The 19,281-nt window shown below is 40.9% G+C and overlaps 4 protein-coding genes across 4 annotated transcripts in view; all 4 read left to right on the forward strand.

Moving 5' to 3' along the window:
* Positions 1-660: 660 nt before the first annotated feature.
* On the forward strand, positions 661-2,132 carry LOC115808956 (probable G-protein coupled receptor 139). The gene is made up of 2 exons (XM_030770344.1): positions 661-733; positions 1,123-2,132. Exons 1-2 carry the CDS (start codon positions 661-663, stop codon positions 2,130-2,132), a joined length of 1,083 nt encoding a protein of 360 aa, XP_030626204.1.
* Positions 2,133-3,545: 1,413 nt separating this feature from the next.
* LOC115810194 (uncharacterized) lies at positions 3,546-4,996 on the forward strand. The gene is made up of 4 exons (XM_030772121.1): positions 3,546-3,613; positions 3,866-4,417; positions 4,638-4,789; positions 4,988-4,996. The coding sequence occupies exons 1-4, from the start codon at positions 3,598-3,600 to the stop codon at positions 4,994-4,996; spliced, it is 729 nt and encodes a 242-aa protein (XP_030627981.1). The 5' UTR covers positions 3,546-3,597.
* On the forward strand, positions 4,713-6,953 carry LOC115810849 (adapter protein CIKS-like). Its single transcript, XM_030772873.1, has 7 exons — positions 4,713-4,755; positions 4,988-5,151; positions 5,356-5,444; positions 5,638-5,706; positions 5,858-5,962; positions 6,482-6,556; positions 6,807-6,953. The coding sequence occupies exons 2-7, from the start codon at positions 5,055-5,057 to the stop codon at positions 6,951-6,953; spliced, it is 582 nt and encodes a 193-aa protein (XP_030628733.1). The 5' UTR covers positions 4,713-4,755; positions 4,988-5,054.
* Positions 6,954-10,237: 3,284 nt separating this feature from the next.
* Positions 10,238-19,281, forward strand: part of rev3l (REV3 like, DNA directed polymerase zeta catalytic subunit) — a 36,715-nt gene continuing 27,671 nt past the window's right edge. The window contains exon 1 of the mRNA XM_030772122.1: positions 10,238-10,376. Within this exon, the coding sequence (XP_030627982.1) occupies positions 10,238-10,376 (139 nt within the window). The remainder of the gene's footprint in view (positions 10,377-19,281) is intronic.

Genomic DNA, 19,281 nt, shown 5'->3' on the forward strand with positions numbered 1-19,281 from the left:
CTGACAAAACATAGCAATGAACACCTAATTCCAAGGGTATGTTTTTACATTAGCCCATTGTGTCAGGTGTATTTAAAGCCATCAGATTTTTTTAATGCATTTTTTCTTAAATGAAACATGACTCAGTTTGCTGTTAATAGTCATTTCTTTCCAAGAGTGACACTTGCTGATCTCTTTGTTAACAAATTAGCAGTGATCATCTAATGTAAAGAGGGCATTAGATTACTTCCAAGCAATATTCATCCCTGTCATGAATATGCCCAGTAATATAAGAGTTGCGTAGTATACTGTCATTACACACTCCTCTGTCGATTGTTCTTGGCATTAAATGTTCCCAGAAGAATCTGCTACTTCAAAGCACATAAACTGATGGCTCTTTTAAAGGCCTAAATAGCATAGATAGTGGATGAGCAAACAGTGGTGACATCCTTTGCTGAGGGTTCCTCCGTGATGTATCATTAAAAGCACATCCATGCAATTTTACAGCATGTTTATCTATAATGGAATCACATCTAGCTCTTCCAACGATTTTACCACAGGCATTTAAGGTTGGCCCACACATTTATGTTGCTGCATACAAACAGTGTGAGAACATCTGTTATTTCAAATTACCTGCAGGTTTTATCACACTTGCTGAGATGTATTGACAACATGGTAAAGATGGATGGAGCCAATATCTTTGTGTCTATTCAGAAGGTGTATTATCCATTGCTGTGCGCAATGGGAATTCCAGGTTTGTAAGCCATGATGGCTCAGTGCCTCATATCTGTTTGTTATTCATTAATTATATGACAGTTCTGACTTTGACATAAATTGTATAATTGTAATACTCAGAAGAAGATGCCAAGAAGACTAAGAATTAAAAATTGGATATCAGTGTTGCTTTCATTGAAACAGACTATAGTTACAGCTCTTACCTGATGTTTATGTAACATGTTGTGATATTGAAAGTATGTGCGAGTTTAATTTCGCATTAAAAGCATTCACGTCACTACACAATTTGTAAATCCAATTGGTGAGCATATATACATTCCTTTTCTACATTTGTGACCTTTCAAAATACAAAGGAAACCTTTTGGGGGGAAAAATATTAGGTTAATCTGTAATTCTCTTATGTCACAGCCAATCTATTCACCTTCTACATGCTCTGCTTTCGAAAGTTTGGTATGTCGGAAGCAGCAGTCATATACCTGAGCTTCTTGGCCATTGTGGACACCTTATACGTGGTGTGGGTCATCCTGCTAGACCTCTCACTCACCTTCCTGACACTACAACCCTTTTGGCACTCCCACCCATGGTGTGGCATCATGGGATTTCTGCAGTATGGTTCCCTGTATAGCTCATCCTGGATAGTGGTGGTTTTTACCATTGAGCGTTACTTGGTACTTAGCATCACGTCAGCTAAACAACGCTTCACACGGGCCCGGGTCACTTTGCTCATCTGCACAACTGTCGTGCTACTCTCTCACCTGGTCTCTGTGCCTATGAGTCAGATCAACATTGTCACGCCCATCAACTTTACAGTGGATGGCCAAAATCTCACACTCCCCAGGTGCCGCTATCGAGAGGCTGTGTACTCCACCGCGCTGGTTTGGGTGACCACCTTCCTGTCTGGAGGCATTCCCATTATCCTGGTCATCATTTTTAATGGACTGATTGCTTATCACCTCAGCATCTCCAACAGACTCTTCACTAAGGAGGAACGGAGAGCTATCAGGGGGTTCAACACACAAGGCGTGATACGCCGGACCATTCTGCTGCTGTGCACTGTGTCTATGGTCTTTGTGGTGCTGAGCCTGCCACGTTTCGTCACCTATTGCATCCTACGCACAAAGTACAACCACAGGGATTTCGATCGTAACGACTACAGCATCCCCATCAATGTCATCGCCGACGTGGCCAACATGCTACAGAATCTGAACTCCACCACCAACTTTTTGCTCTACTGCATGGTGAGCCGGCGTTTCCGTCAAGAACTGGTGTACACACTCACCTGTGGGGCTAAGACCAGAGAGCTGAGCTCCTTCTTTACACAGACAACTATGAAAGTCTACACCATAGGGAACCAAAAGGACGTTACTGTCAGGAACCCAGTCACAGTCGTCCTTACTAAACTCACACAGACACAGTGACAGTTGGAGCACCCTAACTTTCCCCACCCCCAATTCTCTGGATTGGTTGGAGAATTTGTGAAGTTTGAACATTTTGTTGCTAAACTTAAGATCTGTCTTTTGGATGTTATTCTCATTTCGTAGCTGGTTGGAAATTAAAAGTTTAACTAACTCATTAAGTTAGTGTTATAAAATTGGGACATTTTAGAATAGTGGTCACAGTATTTTATGTTTATGAAGCAAGCCGGCTTCATGACGGTTTTGCTCTCATTTTAAAAATGACCAAATTTTTACTGTCAAATATTAAACCAACAATTATTTGAGGAAAATACCTGGAATGTGCATGTCATATCCTTAAGAAGTCAAAAAATGTTTTAGTAGGTTACACTTTGTTATATCGCAGACGCTACCTGAGCCTTTTAAAGTAGGCAGCAAGAAGAATTTGCATACATCTCGGCAACCTGTCATAACTAGTTTGTCTCCCTTATGGCATTGCAACATATTCAGTATCCACGTGAATAGACTGTGGCAAGTCAATGACTGCAGTGTTGAACTTGATCTTCAACCTTTTTTTCCCCTTTATACTTAATGTGGCTGACAGAGAGCTAAGGCCCTCTATTGTTTTAACAGGAGTTTGATTGGTGGATCTGAACCTGTTGCTCCACATTATTTGCATAAAGGGAGGGAGGGAGGCATTTTCCTGCTTTGCATGTAGTGATCTCTTCCTCAAAGACAGAAAAACAGGGAATGGTTTCTGCTTTACTGGCCAAAATAGAGTCACACTCATTTGTAGAACAGGTAAGCCATTAATAATTTAATCTGTGTACTTGTACAATACTGTTGAAAGAGTCTAGTAATTGTTGAATCCTTTCAGTGATGTATGTTTCATATGAAATATGAAAGTATAAATCATACAGTGTGCGTACCTAACCTGTGAAAACACCGTCACTTTCTAGATCATATTGGGTGTGACAGGCAATGTTTGGCTGACTTTTTGTTCTTCTGACTAGATATATTTCCTTTCGAGAGAACAAAGAAAATTAAACATTTTTTTCACTCATTCAAAGAGACTCTAGTAGGACTTCTGTAAGTATTTTAGCTAGACTCCTGACTAACAGTAAATCAGAGAAGGAAGTTCTTCCACACGAAGTATTGCCCTTTGCCCTGGAATTTCATTGCAGACTGAAGAAGAGATCCTTTTCCTTAATTTTCATGTGTAGAGCAATTAAACTTTCATGAAGTTTGATCAAAATACTGTATAAGGTGTCAAACTCTTATTCCAGCCTCAGAGCATTAAATAAAGTACATATTCATGCCAAAGAATTAACATGTTTCAACTTTTCTTTACGTCACTGTTTATTTATTTATTTATTTATTTGACTTCTAAAGTTACCTTCCAGGTGACAGGATTTCTAGTTGCATCAAATAACTTCCCCAGAGCTCTGTAGCATCACAAAGCACAGATTGTAAACAAAAGCCTGAAAGAATGGAGTTATATCCAGGTAAGACTTTTATTTTCGACAAAAGGCGTCATTTAAAACTGAAAAGTAAGACACACAGTCAACCCTACACACAACTGAATACTTCTTTCATGTTTGTTTGTTTTTTTAAATCATTTTTAGGATGCATAACTATTAGTTATGTATGGGGTGTTATCACATGTTTCATATTATCTAGCAGTTTGACTAATGTTGTGTTAGTTTTAAATGTGTAAGAAGCAATATCAATTCTCTTTGTTTCACTTTTTTTGTAAGATCGCTGTCCTCATAAGAGCATCCCGGTAGAGACTGATGAGTCAATGACGTCGTCCTCTTTGAACCTGGTTTTGCCTGCCTGTCACCTATGCCTGGAGCCAGGGGAAACAAAGAGACACCACTGGTTCACTCCAGAGGTCACCATTAATGACGTGAGCCGGATGAATTATCCGGAGGACTACTGGAGTCGTAACCCTGCAGAACAGCGCGGAAAAACACCAGTCTGTCATGCCACCTCAGCCTCCGGCCCACCACACAGACAACTGCACGTAGACCCCCCGTCCAGTCTAAACCAGAGACTAGATCCTTTCCTCATGGAACCGCCACAGATTCTTCAAAGAGAGAGGGATCGGCGTAAGGAATTCAGTGCTTCACCTTCTCGCTTCTGTAGAGACCTCTACGAGCCCCCTAGTCAGACATGGAACTCACCGAGCGAAGAGGAGGAAAGCCTGGAGCCACCTCTACCTCTCTGTTCAGACCCAGGGGACAGTCCGTACCAAAATGCCCTGCAGTATCGTCCTTCATATTATGGTCTCCAAGTTAATCCTCAACGTATGAAATATCTATGATTGTGTCATAAGTAACTTTTGTACAATGTGTTTTCTTAGGGAATTATTTGTTGAGTTATTTATTTCTTTTTACAAGTTTGTTCATTTTGGTTAGATTACACATTGTCTTTAAAACCGTTTCCACTACTTTCTGAGTATTTCCTGAATCAGTTTTCTAAGCTTTCAGCTACCTGAGCACACATTTTCTACGTGTACTTTTACAGACCATAATTTTGAAGCGTCAAAATGTGCTAAGGAGTTCCCATGTCGGCAGCTACCCAATCTCATTTGCCAGAAAAACCAACAGCCACAGCTAGAGCCTCGGAATTGCCCACAGTCTTGGTACGGCACCCATAACTTTCTGTCTAGTTTCAATGCTTTACGTATATACTCATCTACTCTTTCCGCGTATAGTTTTTCATTTCTGGCTGTCACACATTTTATGATCAGCATTTATGCTGTGGCCAAGCTATTATCTCATATTCCAAACGTTTGGACTGTTATGTAGGCTGGATTATGGAATATTGTCCAGCTGCACTATATCTTGTATTGAACTTGCACGTTTGTATTGCAGGAAGAATAGCCCCAATGCACCTGGTCACGCCACCAGCCCACAGAGCACAGTCCCTCACAGAGAAGTCATGAGTGAATTGTGTGTCAGCCCCTCAAAAGGCCCTGCCCCAGGCCAAATTCCAACACAGGAAATAAGGAAAACCATCAGTCTTCCAGATGACTGTAGTGAGTGAACTTGGAATACTTAAACAATACTCTGCACTAAACATGTTTTGCACATAAAGGAATTCTCAGTTAGAGCTCATTTTTGTAAAGCAATTATGGAACAACTGACAAATCTTAGAATGACAAGTGATAGTCACAAGTATTGGTGAAACTTTTGCTTGCATTTGAATGACATCACTTTGTTTACATTTATTTTATCTTTAGGAAATGTTTTTATAACGTATTCTGTGGACACAGCAGAGGAAATCATTCCTTTTGTAGGATTTCTGACAGCACAAGGATTTCGACCAGCTGTAGGTTCAATACTGAAACTTCAACTATTTTAACTGACTATTCTGACAAAATCAAAGAAACAACTGGAGTAATTTTCTGGACATACAACAAAATCAAATGAAAGTTTTTCAATATGATATTACATTGCATTTTATTAGATAAAATTTTCAATTTTTAAAAGCTTAAAAAACACTGACATCGTTTGTCTTGCAGATTGACATATTTGATGATCCAGTGAGACGAATGGACATTAACAAATGGATGGACAGTTATTTGAAAGATGTAAGATGATATCTTATTCAAACATCTCTTCTGAAAGAACTACAGTTGCTCCATTTCACTTGCATTGTACATGGGGTATGGCAAGAGTCATTCTCTTTTAACTGAAATGTTTTAGAAAGAGAAGAAATCAAATTTCTAACATGTGTTGCAGAAATCTGTGCTGATCATTGTTGTAATAAGCCCCAAGTACAAGATAGACATTGAAGGTGATTGCATCGATGAGCATGGCCTTCATACCAAGTACATACACACGCAGGTAGGTTGTGAAATGTGTGTGAGTGTGTGGGCTTTTTCTGCTTGTGTGTGACTAAGTGCCCTGCCTGCCAGCCTTGTTTGTACTTGTTAAGCACCATGTTTTGACTCCCTATGAACAGATTTGTTTAAAAAAGTTACTGCTCCTAACAGAATACAATCCTGGTGTCCTGTTAGGGCTTAATAAAGAGGAGTCAAATGCATTTTCTCTGGTAATGCTGAGATCACTCAGGAGATATTTTAAAATATATGTTACATTTACTAAGACCTGCACCTGTGAAGAGAACATAAAACAGTTTCAAGAATGCGTCTCTTTGTGCTTACTTACACTATGCTGACACAGCTCAGCACATTTTGAAGTTTCTCCTCTTCTGTCTCCCCCCTGTGGTACCTTGATGTAACTGATCTCTTCCTTTAAGAGGAGAAAAAAACCCAACTTTAATAAAAACTTTATCACACACTGAAATTGAATTCTGGTTACGTAATGGTATTTAACTTTTTGATGTTGCTCCACCTCCCGTAGCTTCAGAATGAGTTCATCCAACAACGCTGCTTGAATTTCAGAATTGTTCCCGTATTGTTTCCAAATGCCAACACAGTAAGTGATCTTGGATATTTATGAAGCAAGTGTGTGTGTGTGTGTGTGTGTGTGTGTGTGTGTGTGTGTGTGTGTGTGCGCGCACGTGCACACATACATGTGTGTTCACCATTCACATCGTTGTACTCTATAAGATACACATTATTATCAGTATAGCTAAATAATAACTTGAAGTGACTGAGGTGGACCAAAATATCTTCAGTACATGTCTAACAGAGACAAAATGTCTTCTGTGTTCTGTGCTGTTCAGAGCCACGTTCCCATCTGGCTGCAGAGCACCCGACTCTACCGCTGGCCCCAGGATGTGCAGGATCTGCTACTGCGTTTACTGAGAGAGGAGCGGTACATTGTCCCACCACTGGGCAAAGAGCTAACGCTTACCGTTCGCCCAATATGAGCTAACCAGAATTTTATTTAGATACCTTTCTCCCAAAAGAGATAAGAGATCTCTTTTATCAGAATAGTGGGTGCATGATGTGTGAAAAGTGTGAAACAATGACATCATCGACAATGTACGTTCACATGCTGAGTCTTTTGAGAGTTGGCACTGACCAAGGGCAAGAGACTTCCTCAGGTTACACCAAATGCACCCCTATAACCTTTCCATTCATTGCAGATAATGTTTGAATTGTTTAGGTGAAGACCATTGCTGAGATTTTATAGTATTCAATAGTGATATAAGCATTAAAAAAAATTCTATATGGGACAAAACTATTGATTTATACAAAATGTTGATTATACAAAATGTTGATTTTTTACTATTTGAAATGTAGTGTCAAGGTGTCATGTCCTTATGTTAGACAGATACTGATTTCATTACAGCAATTCTTGGCTATGTCAGAAACGCTTTGATTTTTTTTTTCCGGCTTATGGGACCATACATTTCAGGGTGCTTACTATCATCACAATCACTACCATATTAAAACAGTTACCTTTAAGGCATTTGATGGATCTAATAAATCCAGTATGTGCTTTCATTTTTTATGCTCAAAAGCACCGACTACAAAACTCCAAACTCAAATAGGGTTTCTCTCTTAGCGGGTGACCTCAAAATGAAGTCAGGTAGTACCATAAGAAAACCTTTTCTTTGATATGCTCATTTTATTCAATAGTAGACTGCACCTTAACATACTGGGGACCATGGTGAATGTAAAGGCAGGAATGTTAAAGTGCTGCTAGGCCTCAGTTTGACCCTTTGGTGATTTAAGATCCACAGGAAGACCTGTCAGATCCAACCATCCATCAACTGCAAAATTTGCACAGAGGGAGGTTTCTCAAACCCTGTATCCTATAATTCACTGACGCACACTTCATAACATCTGTAGTTTAGTGGTCTTCCTAACCTCCACGTGACATGTTATTAATACACAATGTACTATATTTAACAAATGATCAATGTTTTTATCAGCAAATGTACTGTACATTTTAAATTGTCTTATATCATTGCAGGTCTTTTTAATGGCTCGCTGTTAATAAAAGCAACCATGTTACTGATCTTCAACAGAATGCAACTTACTGCTATAAAGATTGCTTACCTCCTCTCAGGCAGGGCCTCTACAAATTCTGCCATATGTTTCCTAAACCCATAAGTCACTTTGGTTGCATGATTGTGCCAAGACTCTAATACATTTTACACAACCTTATCAGGCCATTCCAAAAAAACAGTTAGAGTAGGCCCTGGATTTTCCATATATTGACAGGAACTGGAACTGGATGCTTTATCAGTTAGGTGTATAAATGATTAATTACAGCAAACTGGACTGTTCTCTGAGATTAAAGAAAGAAAGAAAGAAAGAAAGAAAGAAAGAAAGAAAGAAAGAAAGAAAGAAAGAAAGAAAGAAAGAAAGAAAGAAAGAAAGAAAAGAAAAGAAAAATTGCGCTGCTGTGCCGTGCTAGTAAAGGTGTACAAGTGTTACACATTTTCCAAACCAGAGATGACAGTGTTAATAATTCCATTGGTTAACAGATTGCAAACAATGAATAAGCAGGTATTTTTGTAATGATCGTTTTCATATCTGGACTCCAGCAATATTTATAGTACCCATTGGTACCGTGAAAAATACATATTTAAACTTTTACATATTTAAACATGAAAATGCTTTTTAGAATAAAAACGTGTGACACTTAACAATGCGACGCCATAGAAAGCGTGGTATTATAGATTTGAACTTTGTTTTGAAAAGATGTGTACTTCTTGAAGTCATGTATAGTTACTCGGGGTGTTCCAAATAAGATCCATGTCCTTTCAGCAGTGGTCACTAGGGGGCAATAAAAGCAGACATAAAATGCTCTTTTAAGGTTTAGAATCCTACAGGCAACGTTTACCTAAAACCCAGACCAACCATTATACAACGAGAAGCATCTTGGTCCAATCGTGCCTTTGAGGAGACGGTAAATATCAGATCTATTCAGCTATTAGACAAAATGTTTGTCACTCATTTTATCTGACGTTTACGGGCCAATCGTGATTCGACGCTTTCTGCTTCCGATATGTCGGCCCCCATACTCAGCTTCCTTGATCATCATTGGACTTCAAAAGCACTTAGGCGTGGTTAAAGAGACGAAGTTTATATGTGATTGGTTTATCCGGAGAAGTGAAAGTATAACATAATATTCGATCAATCTTGCACAGATGCCTTTTTAAATGCAGTCAATAAAGAACGTAGTTGCCATAACAATAGCTCTTTAATCGTTCGCAAATATTTTCAAGAGAAAGGTACTTGAGTGAAGGAGTAATTCAATCTTCTTTGCTGACAATACGGTCCGCCTTGAAATATGCCAACCAATAAAATAATGCATAACTCTTTCAAGGACCAATGACAATGGAGACAACCAGTACGTGCTTTTTTACAGAAATGGGTTTCAACAATGAACTCCCCGACCTGTGTGTTGTTGGAAATGCTGCAGTGTATTAGCTAGTGGGGTTTAACCAATAGAGGTAGCGGCTAGGGGAGGGTCTGCCCGGGCGGTATGGTGTTGATTAGGGTTACTGAAGACTGTTGTGATCGTATTACAGAGGCGGGGAAATTCTGACCGTGATGGCACATTGGAGGGACACAGCAAGACGGTGAAGACTGCCACATTGGATTTTAACCAAAGAGATGATTTTGGTTATCTGTCCCAGTTTAACCGACATGAAGACAAGGTTCTCTGAATGGATGCTCGAAAACCACTGTGAAAAGACAGAAATCTCTGCTTGCCAGCAAGCTCTCTAGTTCGCTTATGCTCTGCTATGGCCGAATGCTTGTTTCTAGATATGCGAAGGCACGACTCGTGGAAGCATGCAGCAGTCCCATTTGAAGAGGGACTTTTGCAGTTAACGCCAGCTCTACAACTGTAAAGTCTAGTAACTTAAGGATTTACCACCACGCTGACATTAGTTTATTATGTTGTTCTGTTTGTTACCTAACCTAGTAGTTCAAGCAGCAACAGCTGAGATTACAATCAAGCTGCTTTTTTAGGATTATGTTCCGACCAGCACCTATTTGGTATGCCCACTCGATGAAAATACCAAGAATTTGTTGGGCATCTAAGAGGAAAAGCTAGTGACAATTTGTTACCCTGCTCTCAAGCTTAGTCGGTATCTATTTTTATCCGACCGGAATGTTTTTTCCTCTTTTTTTGCTATTGGTGCTCGGGCGAGGATAGCTTGTTTTCCTCGATTTTTTTAGCATAGCAATCATGTTTGCAGTTCGCATTGTCACCGCAGATTATTATATGGCAAGTCCTATCAGAGACTTGGACGTATGTTACTCAGAATTCAGAGAAAATGAAGTGAAGAAGGTACCAGTCGTCCGAATCTTCGGAGCAACACCGGCAGGTATGCGTTCATCTCATTTTTAATCACAGGTCACCTCTGTGGCTAGCGTGTGTGCCAACACCGCCCCTCTGTTGCATGTTTTGCTTCCCAGCCACGCGGTGCCGCGCAGTATTGCTCTACCAAATATTTCTCACACCTGCAGAACCTGATTTGTTTAGTTCTCTTAAACATGACTTGTATAGCGGAAAATGCATACTTCACGTCTAGTGAGAGGAGCGTTTTTGACTTAACATTTTATCGAACTCAAAATGTATTTTAATTGTAGTGCACCCGTGCATTTGTGTTCAAGTGCAAACCCTAATTTGGTATGTAAAATGTGACCTAAATATTTTGTGAAAATGGGCTTGCATGTTTTCTGAATTCTTCAGCTAGAAGCACTCTTCTTTTAACGAATTGTTACAGCTTTGTGAATAATGTGGTCAGTACCCTGCGCCATATTGTCAACATGTCTGGACTAGTTTGACCGTCATGTGGTCGTTCTCTCCCTTACTTAGACTACAACCTACGTGTGATTTATTTAAGTTGCACTGACAGTATCACAGACATTTGATTGTATACCTTTTAGTGTGTGAAGTATTTGTAAATCGCACTGATTAACTATGCTGTTCGATAAATTTTCTCTTTGTCGTTGTTATGGGAAAGTTGTCTTGGGGCTTGTTTACTTTAGTCTCAGGAGGAAGGTTAGTGTGTCATGGTGTCTGTAAATCACTGCCGGGGAGTCCACAGCTCTGTGCAGAGAGGCCACTTTGGCAAAGATTAGTTGTTATGCTGTCTGCAGATGTAATGGTCAGAATGTACTATACGACAGACTTCATTATTGCCTCAGGTTCCGTGATTGGGATCTTCCTGTACAATAAGCCGAGGTTGTATGCAGCAGTTGATACAGAATATGTGTCTCATTCATTTGAAAGGGGGGGGGGGTCCTCACAGATAAACAAAGGAAGGCCTAGATTGTCCGTTCTGCATGGACAGTTTCTCTGGATGCATTTCCTGTTACACGTGCAGCTGGCCTCAGTTGTTGTGCTTCCTGCCTCTACCTTTGATCGAAAATCTTTTTCAGAAACTACAGATGTTACTGTCTTCATTTGTCTATTTATTTTTCACATCTTGAGTTCTGAGGATTTTTTCTCTCTGTTCTTTTCCTCACTCCCCTTTTCTCTGCACTTTAAGCAAGGATGCCTCTCTTGTCAACCACCCAAACACTAACATTAACGCCTGTGCTCACTCTTACAGGTGCCAAGACAGAGTGTCATTAACACTCTTAGGTGTCAAAGCTAGTGATTTGAAGCCAAGTCATAAGGAACGAGTTTTTTTTTCTATAGTGATCGTTGTTGACTTATTTGACTCAAAACAGCAGTAGTACTGTATTATTGTGGAGCCTGGAACCTGCTTAAGAACATTTTGACAACTGCTGGTGAACTAGCTATAGACAACAAAACACTATAGCAACTGTTCTTGATTTTGGTTTTGTGTAATGACCAAAGACATTGATGCTAGCTCCTTTTTCCCCTCTATAAAATTACATTACCAAGCAGAAACTATTAAGAATCAGGATTATCCTTACTAACGAAAGAATTTCTCTTCCCCTTCATTCTGTGTTCTGCAAACACACTGTACCTACAGATTTCCATCATTATTAAAAGACGCCAGACTGTTCATTATCTTTTGACAGTGAAGGAGAAAATCTCTTTCAGGAGAAAAGCTCCTGAGTAATAACAAATAGATTATTGCAGTTGAATTAACACATCAATACGTTTTTGTACCCTTGTATGATTATTGTTATTATCATAACTAACCTTTGCTTAAGAAGCGGTGTGTTCGTGGGGGTGCGTGTGTGTGTGTGTGAGAGAGAGAGAGAGAGAGAGTGTGAACGAGAGCTAGAGAATGAATATTGGGTGTGTGTCAGGGATGTTAGGCAGGCATCCCCCCCCCCCCCCAGGCTTGCTTGTTCTTTGCCGTGCGCACACGCGCCTGTTGGAGTCCTGATGTTTTTCTCAAGCCTGTCCTCTCGTGACCTAAGCTCTGAGCTGTGCTCTAACACGCCTGGGTCCCTCGCCAGTCAAACACACGGTTCTTTCTGCACTTTGCTCTTTCTCAGAGGCCCACCTCCATGGCCTTGCCCTCACACGATATGGTGCAGAGGCACTGAAACCCTGACAGTTCTTTTCTCTCTACCTTCAGCTACAGTTCTTATTTTATTGAGTATCTTGAAATAACTGAAGCCACTAAAAAGTGTTCTGTTGTTTTTATTTGTCTAAGAGTGAGAAAAGGCTCCATGTTGTTTGCAGAGTTGCATTTTGCTGCAATGCAAGATTCATACATGCACTGCCTGAGGTACAAGGTGTGTGTGTGTTTGTGTGCGTGTGCATGCTGGTGAGAGTGCACGTGTGTGTGCTTGTGCACAGTACGCACATGGGAGGAGGGACCCATATGACAATTGACCTGAAAGAAGGGTCATGCAGTGAAGCACAGAGGCCCCCCCTCCCTCACACTACCACCCCCAGCTCCTACCTCACTCTATGGAAGCTTTCAAGCCATCTAAAGGAATTCCTCACAAATCCATTAAAGGGATAGTGGGGGATCCAGAGGCCTAGCCTAGCAGTTCATTAGTCAAAAAGTGTTGTATTCAAAGATGTCGGTTTTCTTCCTCCCTTTGTTACTGATGTGTAAAATCTTGTTTAGTACATCTGACGCTGTTACCTCTGTGTAATTTCTTAATCTTAAACGTAGTGCCTTGTAATTAGCCTTAATCTCCTATATGTTCCCACATACTGCGATTATTCTAAAGGTTGAGTTTCCGTGTAGGCTATATGATCAACATTCACGGTATGTTCTATGTTCACAGATCTGAAGAGAGAGATAATGCACGTTCTACATTAAACCGGTTAAAAAAACAACACACAGTTAAAAAAAACTTTTTGGAGACTAATAAAGTTAGTTCTCTACCCAGCTGCTGGAATACTTTGGCGGTATATATTAAGTGTGTGGAATTTGATCCAAGTAAAACTCCTGAAGGCTGTGTTTTTTAACCCCTCAGATAATCCTCTGCTCTGATGTCATTGAGAGGGACCTCAGGAGCAGGGGTTTCCTTTGACAGGGATGGCAATTAGCAGTTTAAAAGGCCCATTTGAAGTTTGGGGTCCCTGCCGTCTTTTCTCAGCATGCTCTGGAATTTATTAACCATTAAGAAAGACTTGTCCCGCTATTGTGAATCTTTGTGTTCTGCAGTTTTTGTCGATTTCTTTCTTTTTTTTTTCTTTCAAGACTTTAGCCCCCAGTTCAGGTCCAATCTGCTAATCCTCTTTTGCTTAGTGTCGATGTTTCGTAGCTCGCCTGCCTTTCTGCACGGTGACGGTAATAGAACCTCCTTAGCGTGCACCTTCTCTCTCCGAGTTATGTAGTATGTCTTTTCACGGGGAGGGAGGCCCACATTAGTTGTGCAATTTTTCCATGTGGCGAACTGGCTTCTGTGTTCAGACCGATTCACCGTGCGATCTTTCGTTCTCTGGAATATCAGTCTCTCCCAACTTGACATTTTACGATGAAGTCGACAGTGACGTTAAACGTGATTTACATGTCTCAAAATCCCAGAAGGGCCTTCTCTTTTCATTGGTAGGTTGTCAGGCTGTAGTCAGTAGTTGGACTGCGACTGGGTTGTACTGGCGTGCCTGCGATCTTGTCTGAGTACCAGCATGTACACACCCTTGATGCGGTGTTTCGGTCCAGGTGATTGATGGATTTTATAGCTTCCTCCTGCGTCTCACAGCGGCCATTTAAATGCATAGCGCTGGCGTTTTCGCTCACAGGCAGCAAAAAAAGAAATGGTCCAGCAGAATATTCACATTCATTTTTCTTTTTCTGTCACCAGAGAGGAGACAGTTCACACATTCATTTCTACTGCACTGTACTGTAGTAGTCACTAAAAGTGGGTTGAAGACCCCTGACTCATCTTTTGTCTGCTGCCTGCAGACAGTTTGGTGGATTTTGTTGTTATGACTCTGTAATTAGTTACGCAACAAACCGAAGAAATATTGCTCTTAGTAAGATATTTTGGTGGAGAAAAATGAATCTGCAGATGGTTACATTTATTTGGCAACACAAGCACAGACAACGAAACAAAGAAAGGAAATGAAGGTATTGTAAGCTGTGTATCGTTGTAATTTATAGTATGTGTGTGGTGTTGTATTCATCATCACAATCTAAGGTTGACAGGGGCTGTATGGTTTAATGACACAGACCTGGTTTGTTTATCTGCATCAAGGAACACGACCCGGTGTGTTGTGCCGTGACGGTTTGTCTGTTTGAGTTGTCATCCGCACCAGGCGGCGTGACTGGGCTACAGATGGAGTCAGTCAAGGTCAGATTTGAGTAGAGTCTCTCTTTGACTTCACACAGAATAAATATATATATATATATATAAAATAACCATGGTTCAGACTTTGCCTCTGCCTATCAGAATTCATTGATCCTTTTTTTGTGCATTACCCCTGAGTGGTAAAAATGAATCTATATATGGGTGTTTGTGTCACCAAGACCTCAGCCCCCTATCAGTCATCCATATGTGTTTGTAAAGGCCATCCTGTCACAGTTTCAGCCGATTTAACACAGCTTCAGGTATCAACGTTTGTTTTCGCAGTTTCACTAGATAGTATGCACATCAGTAAGAGCCCTGTTGTGTTAACCTTATACATTCAGATTGAGGTGGAGAAAGAGTCTGACTGCCAGACAGTACCTCTGCACTCACTAGTTTTAGCTTCGTAGCTCCTGTTCTCTAAACATTTGAAGCATACATTTCACCTGCTATCTTCTGACATGCCTAAACTCTAGTTTTTCATAAGTCAGTCCACATCCAGGAAAAAAACCCCCAAAAGAAAACAGTGAAGTCTGTTAAAAGTCGAGCACACATTCCTTCACCTCTTATGAACTATCCTGGTCTCGGACAGTTCACTCCCAGACAGGTAAGCAGCCTCCACTAGGTCGCATGCACCCCTTGGCTTTGAACTTAAATTTAAAATGCGGTGCTTATCTGACAGTTTTGGCATGGCATCTTTTTGGCAGCCATGTCAACATACAGGGATAGTGGGTTTTAGGCTAGTTTATGTTGGCAGATGCAGTGTTTACCTGGCAGTTGTGTTACTTGATGACAACTACTGTGTAACGGCATCTTGCAGTTTTGTTTTTTTTAATCGCTTATATGTGTTACGTCTAGTACGAAAATGTTTTGCTGCAGGTTGTAGCACGTTTAGACACTAAGTCAATGAAACAATACCAAAGTTTGAAAGGCCCAATTTTTCTCAATTTTGGTAATGCAGCGAACCTTGGTGGTTCTAATGTGCTGCCTTATAAAAGGGAAAGAAGCATTCTGGGAGCCCAGAGGCTAAAAATAGCACAGCTTGTTTTTGAGATGCCTCAGACAGAATTATTGGAAATGTACAATCCAACTGAATCCTCACTGAATAGTCTAAATGTTATTACAGTGAGCTCTTACCTGAGTGAGGCTGAACTGATTTTTTTCTTCTTCTTTTTTTTTTTTTTTTTGCAAGGATTTGTAGTTATTTTAATTGCCTTGTCATTCCTTGCTTGTTGAGTTACATTGTATAGGGCTATAGGCTATGTCATGTTTCTGTTGTTCAAAAGGTTTCCGTCTAAGCTTTTATCTTTATTTACTGTTCCTGATATCGCAGGGTTTCTCTCTTTCTCTCTGTGTTTGTCTCTCTCTCTCTCTCTCTCTCACTCACATATTCAGACAAACACTCCCACACACACACACACAAATTGAGTGTCTGATGGGTGTTCAGATGTGGCAAAGACAACAGATCTAAAATTGTCTAAAGTTGCCAGATGTGAAGCAAAGGGAAAACCTGTGCAGACATGTTAAAGTGAAATGTCTCATGTTTTCTGGCTTGATCGTACCACTTATGTGCTGTCAGACACTGCTTCTATGAATTTTAAAACAATCACCGTCTCTGACGTGATATCCTCTGTAGCAGTGAGCGGAGCTTCCATTCCCCGACGTCTGAATATGCAGATACTGTTCTGTCTGCAGTAAGACATGCAAATTTTATGCTATATGTAACTCTGAAATGTGAAAAAAAAATGGATGCTTACTAGTTCTATGCGGTTTTTGTCAGGAACGGGAACTACGCAATGCAGACGTTGGCTTTGCAGTCTTTCAAAATACATAGGTGCTATGGGTTTATGTGATTTGGCGTGAGTTTAATCAGTCACATGATCAATGTAACACTTCTCTTCAATGTAACACTCCTCTTGTGTCCAGTCTGTGGCGTCAATCATCCCTCCTCTGATCAATTTTTCTCCTTTCCTTCTTCCTTTCTCTCCACACAGGTCCGCTCAGTCCCCATAATCACAAAGAAACTTTCTTTGAATGCAGAATTCTCGATGTAAATTACTCGTCTAAGATAGTGTTTGAGGAAAATATTTGAATGAGAATCTTTGTGCCCCCCCCCCCCCGGTCTATGAATACATCCACTTTTGTCCTGTGTAGTGATTTTGCCGTAGGGCAGATGCTGCCCGTAATTAGCAGGAGGACTGCGGTCAAACAGATGAGGATTTGTCTGTAGCATGTGGGAAATGAAGCAGCTGAGTTCATAGAGTTCTGTCTTTTCTTCTTCAGAGGTCTCTCTCTCTCTCTCTCTCTCTCTCCCATTCTCTCTCTTGTGCTGAGATGGAGCTTCTCTTGGATGGATGGAATTGGAGAGAGGGCACCGGGTTACGTCAAATAAAAGTCCAGGTCACTGCAGTTGCATGGTGTGTTAGAGAGAAATGACCAGACTGCAGGAAACTCACTGAAACGATATCAAGCTGCATTACGTACGTAGAGATCCAAGCACGAACGACTGCTGACTTCAGTTCAGTTCTCAGGGATGTTCTGTTTTTCTGAGTGTATAACTTATACCGGCCACTGCCACTGTATCTCCGGATAGGGCACAACCCGCTGCGACTTTGGCCTCATGGGTTCTGTACCACACTTGCATAAAATATCAGTTTATTTTAATGTTCTCTCTTCACTACTGCCACTGGTGTAAGGTTGCTTTTATTAATGGTGAAGGCTGTTGTTTTGAGTGATCCTGTACAGATTTTTAATTTGTTTTGTGTGTTTATGTGTGTCTGCTTGTCTGGTGAAAGATTGGAAAGCATTGATCGACCAACCAGCGGCTGCACTGCATCAGCCTCCCACGCATGCACACACACACGCACACACACAAACACACACTTTTCCGGTGATGGTCAAATGGAACATTAGAGTATTGATGTTTTATTCTTATTGAAAGGGACAGGGTACTCTCTTCACAACATTAGATTTGTTTTTGTTCTTTACTCTTTGTGTGTCAAACATCTTGATTTCCCTGTTCTCTTATGTGGCTTCTAGCTTTTACTTTTTTGAAGATTAGCTTACCTTGCCTTGTGAAGAGGATGGATGCCTTTTTCCTCTAACTCAAAGACAGGTAACCCCTTCAGATTTCACAATCCTACCCTGGCTCTTCATCAACAACACCGGGTTGTTAGCTGCATTTCTCAGCCATTTCATGAAGGTGGTGAGATTTATCGGACCCACTCATATGCCACCCTTAAGATGGATGACCGCTGAGCAGGAGGGGTTTTGGAATGAGTCTTTGAAATGAGTTATCATCGTGGTGATACAAAGCTCCACGACGGTTCCCTGGCATAGGGGTGTGTGTGTGTGCGTGTGTGTGTGTGTGGAGGTGACACTCCTTGCACACACAGAAAGTGAACTCAGCGAGGTGAAAAGCTCAAGGAGCAAAACGGTGACTAGCTGCCTCAAAAGCCATATGGTGAAATGGCTGCTAATTCAAATGCTTGAGTGCATAGTATAGCAACTGCTGTGAGGAGGCGAATAAAAATGCATGGTGGCGTGAATTGTCGATGTGGCTGTTTCATCAGTTGTAGAGTAAACTGTGTCAGTACATGTGAGTTTCTCATGACTTTTTTTTTTTTTTTTGAAGAGTCATGCTGACTGCCTGGCTGTAGTCGGACGTTCCTCTGTGCTTCTCTGGCACGGTTCTAGGACGACCTCATTTCTTCCATGTCAGAATACTGCCTGGAATGGGAGTGTTGTACAGTGAGGGTGGGCAGTGAGTAGGAAAAACAGACGGTTGTGCTTGGCACCGCTAAGGTGGATTTTGGGTAAGGTTCCCTTCTTTGGAGTCCAACTAAAAGCTTTGTTGTCACTCAAAAGAGGCAAGGTTTTCTCACTTCATTCCAGGACTGAAAACTGATAAGAGCTGAGGTCAGTGGTACTGGGCTTGTCTTCTCTCTCTCTCTCTCTCTCTCTCTCTCTCTCTCTCTCTCTCTCTTGCTCTCTCCATCTCTTTCTCTTTCTCTCTCTCTCTTTCTCTTTCTTCTGCATGTACAAAGTAAAGGCCAGAGAAGCAATGGCCTTGGAATGAGGCAATCCCGCTTACAGTTCAAAGACTGAAACACAACCGTCTTAGACTAGATTACAGTCTCTTTCCCACACCATGAAATCACGCAGAGTTGGGTTTCTGGGGTGGAACTGAACCAGTGACACTCAAGGAAAAAATTCAGAGAATTCTTGTTTTATTACAGCAGAGGCAGGGAGAGGGGACAGTTTGTCTGAAGGCCAGCATGTAAACACTGCAAAATGTAATTTTATTTGTATTGTCAAGATAATAAGCTGTATTAAAGACTTGTGGAGATTCTTTTCACGTGGTTACAGATGCTATGCTGAACACTCTGTACCTCTTTCTCAAAAAGGAAAAGCTGGTCTTACCTTGTCCACACAGTCTTGCAGATGTATTAAAACTGGAAGTATGAGATAAGCAAAAATCCGTGAAAACATCAGCTATAATACATAAAATTCCAAGAGACCGGTTTTTTGTAAGATGATAAAAGAACCACTACT

The sequence above is a fragment of the Chanos chanos genome, chromosome 4 (genome assembly GCF_902362185.1).
Source record: "Chanos chanos chromosome 4, fChaCha1.1, whole genome shotgun sequence".
In the NCBI taxonomy this organism is placed as follows: domain Eukaryota; kingdom Metazoa; phylum Chordata; class Actinopteri; order Gonorynchiformes; family Chanidae; genus Chanos; species Chanos chanos.

Excerpts from the sequence above, each read along its gene's own strand:
- LOC115810194 (XM_030772121.1), top strand. Across the intron at positions 4,418-4,637 it reads TCTCCAAGTTAATCCTCAAC|ACCATAATTTTGAAGCGTCA; the intron begins GTATGAAATATC and ends GTACTTTTACAG.
- LOC115808956 (XM_030770344.1), top strand. The coding sequence starts at position 661 with ATGGATGGAGCCAATATCTTTGTGTCTATTCAGAAGGTGTATTATCCA. Across the intron at positions 734-1,122 it reads GTGCGCAATGGGAATTCCAG|CCAATCTATTCACCTTCTAC; the intron begins GTTTGTAAGCCA and ends CTTATGTCACAG.
- LOC115810849 (XM_030772873.1), top strand. The coding sequence starts at position 5,055 with ATGAGTGAATTGTGTGTCAGCCCCTCAAAAGGCCCTGCCCCAGGCCAA. Across the intron at positions 5,707-5,857 it reads TGGACAGTTATTTGAAAGAT|AAATCTGTGCTGATCATTGT; the intron begins GTAAGATGATAT and ends CATGTGTTGCAG. Across the intron at positions 5,963-6,481 it reads CCAAGTACATACACACGCAG|CTTCAGAATGAGTTCATCCA; the intron begins GTAGGTTGTGAA and ends CACCTCCCGTAG.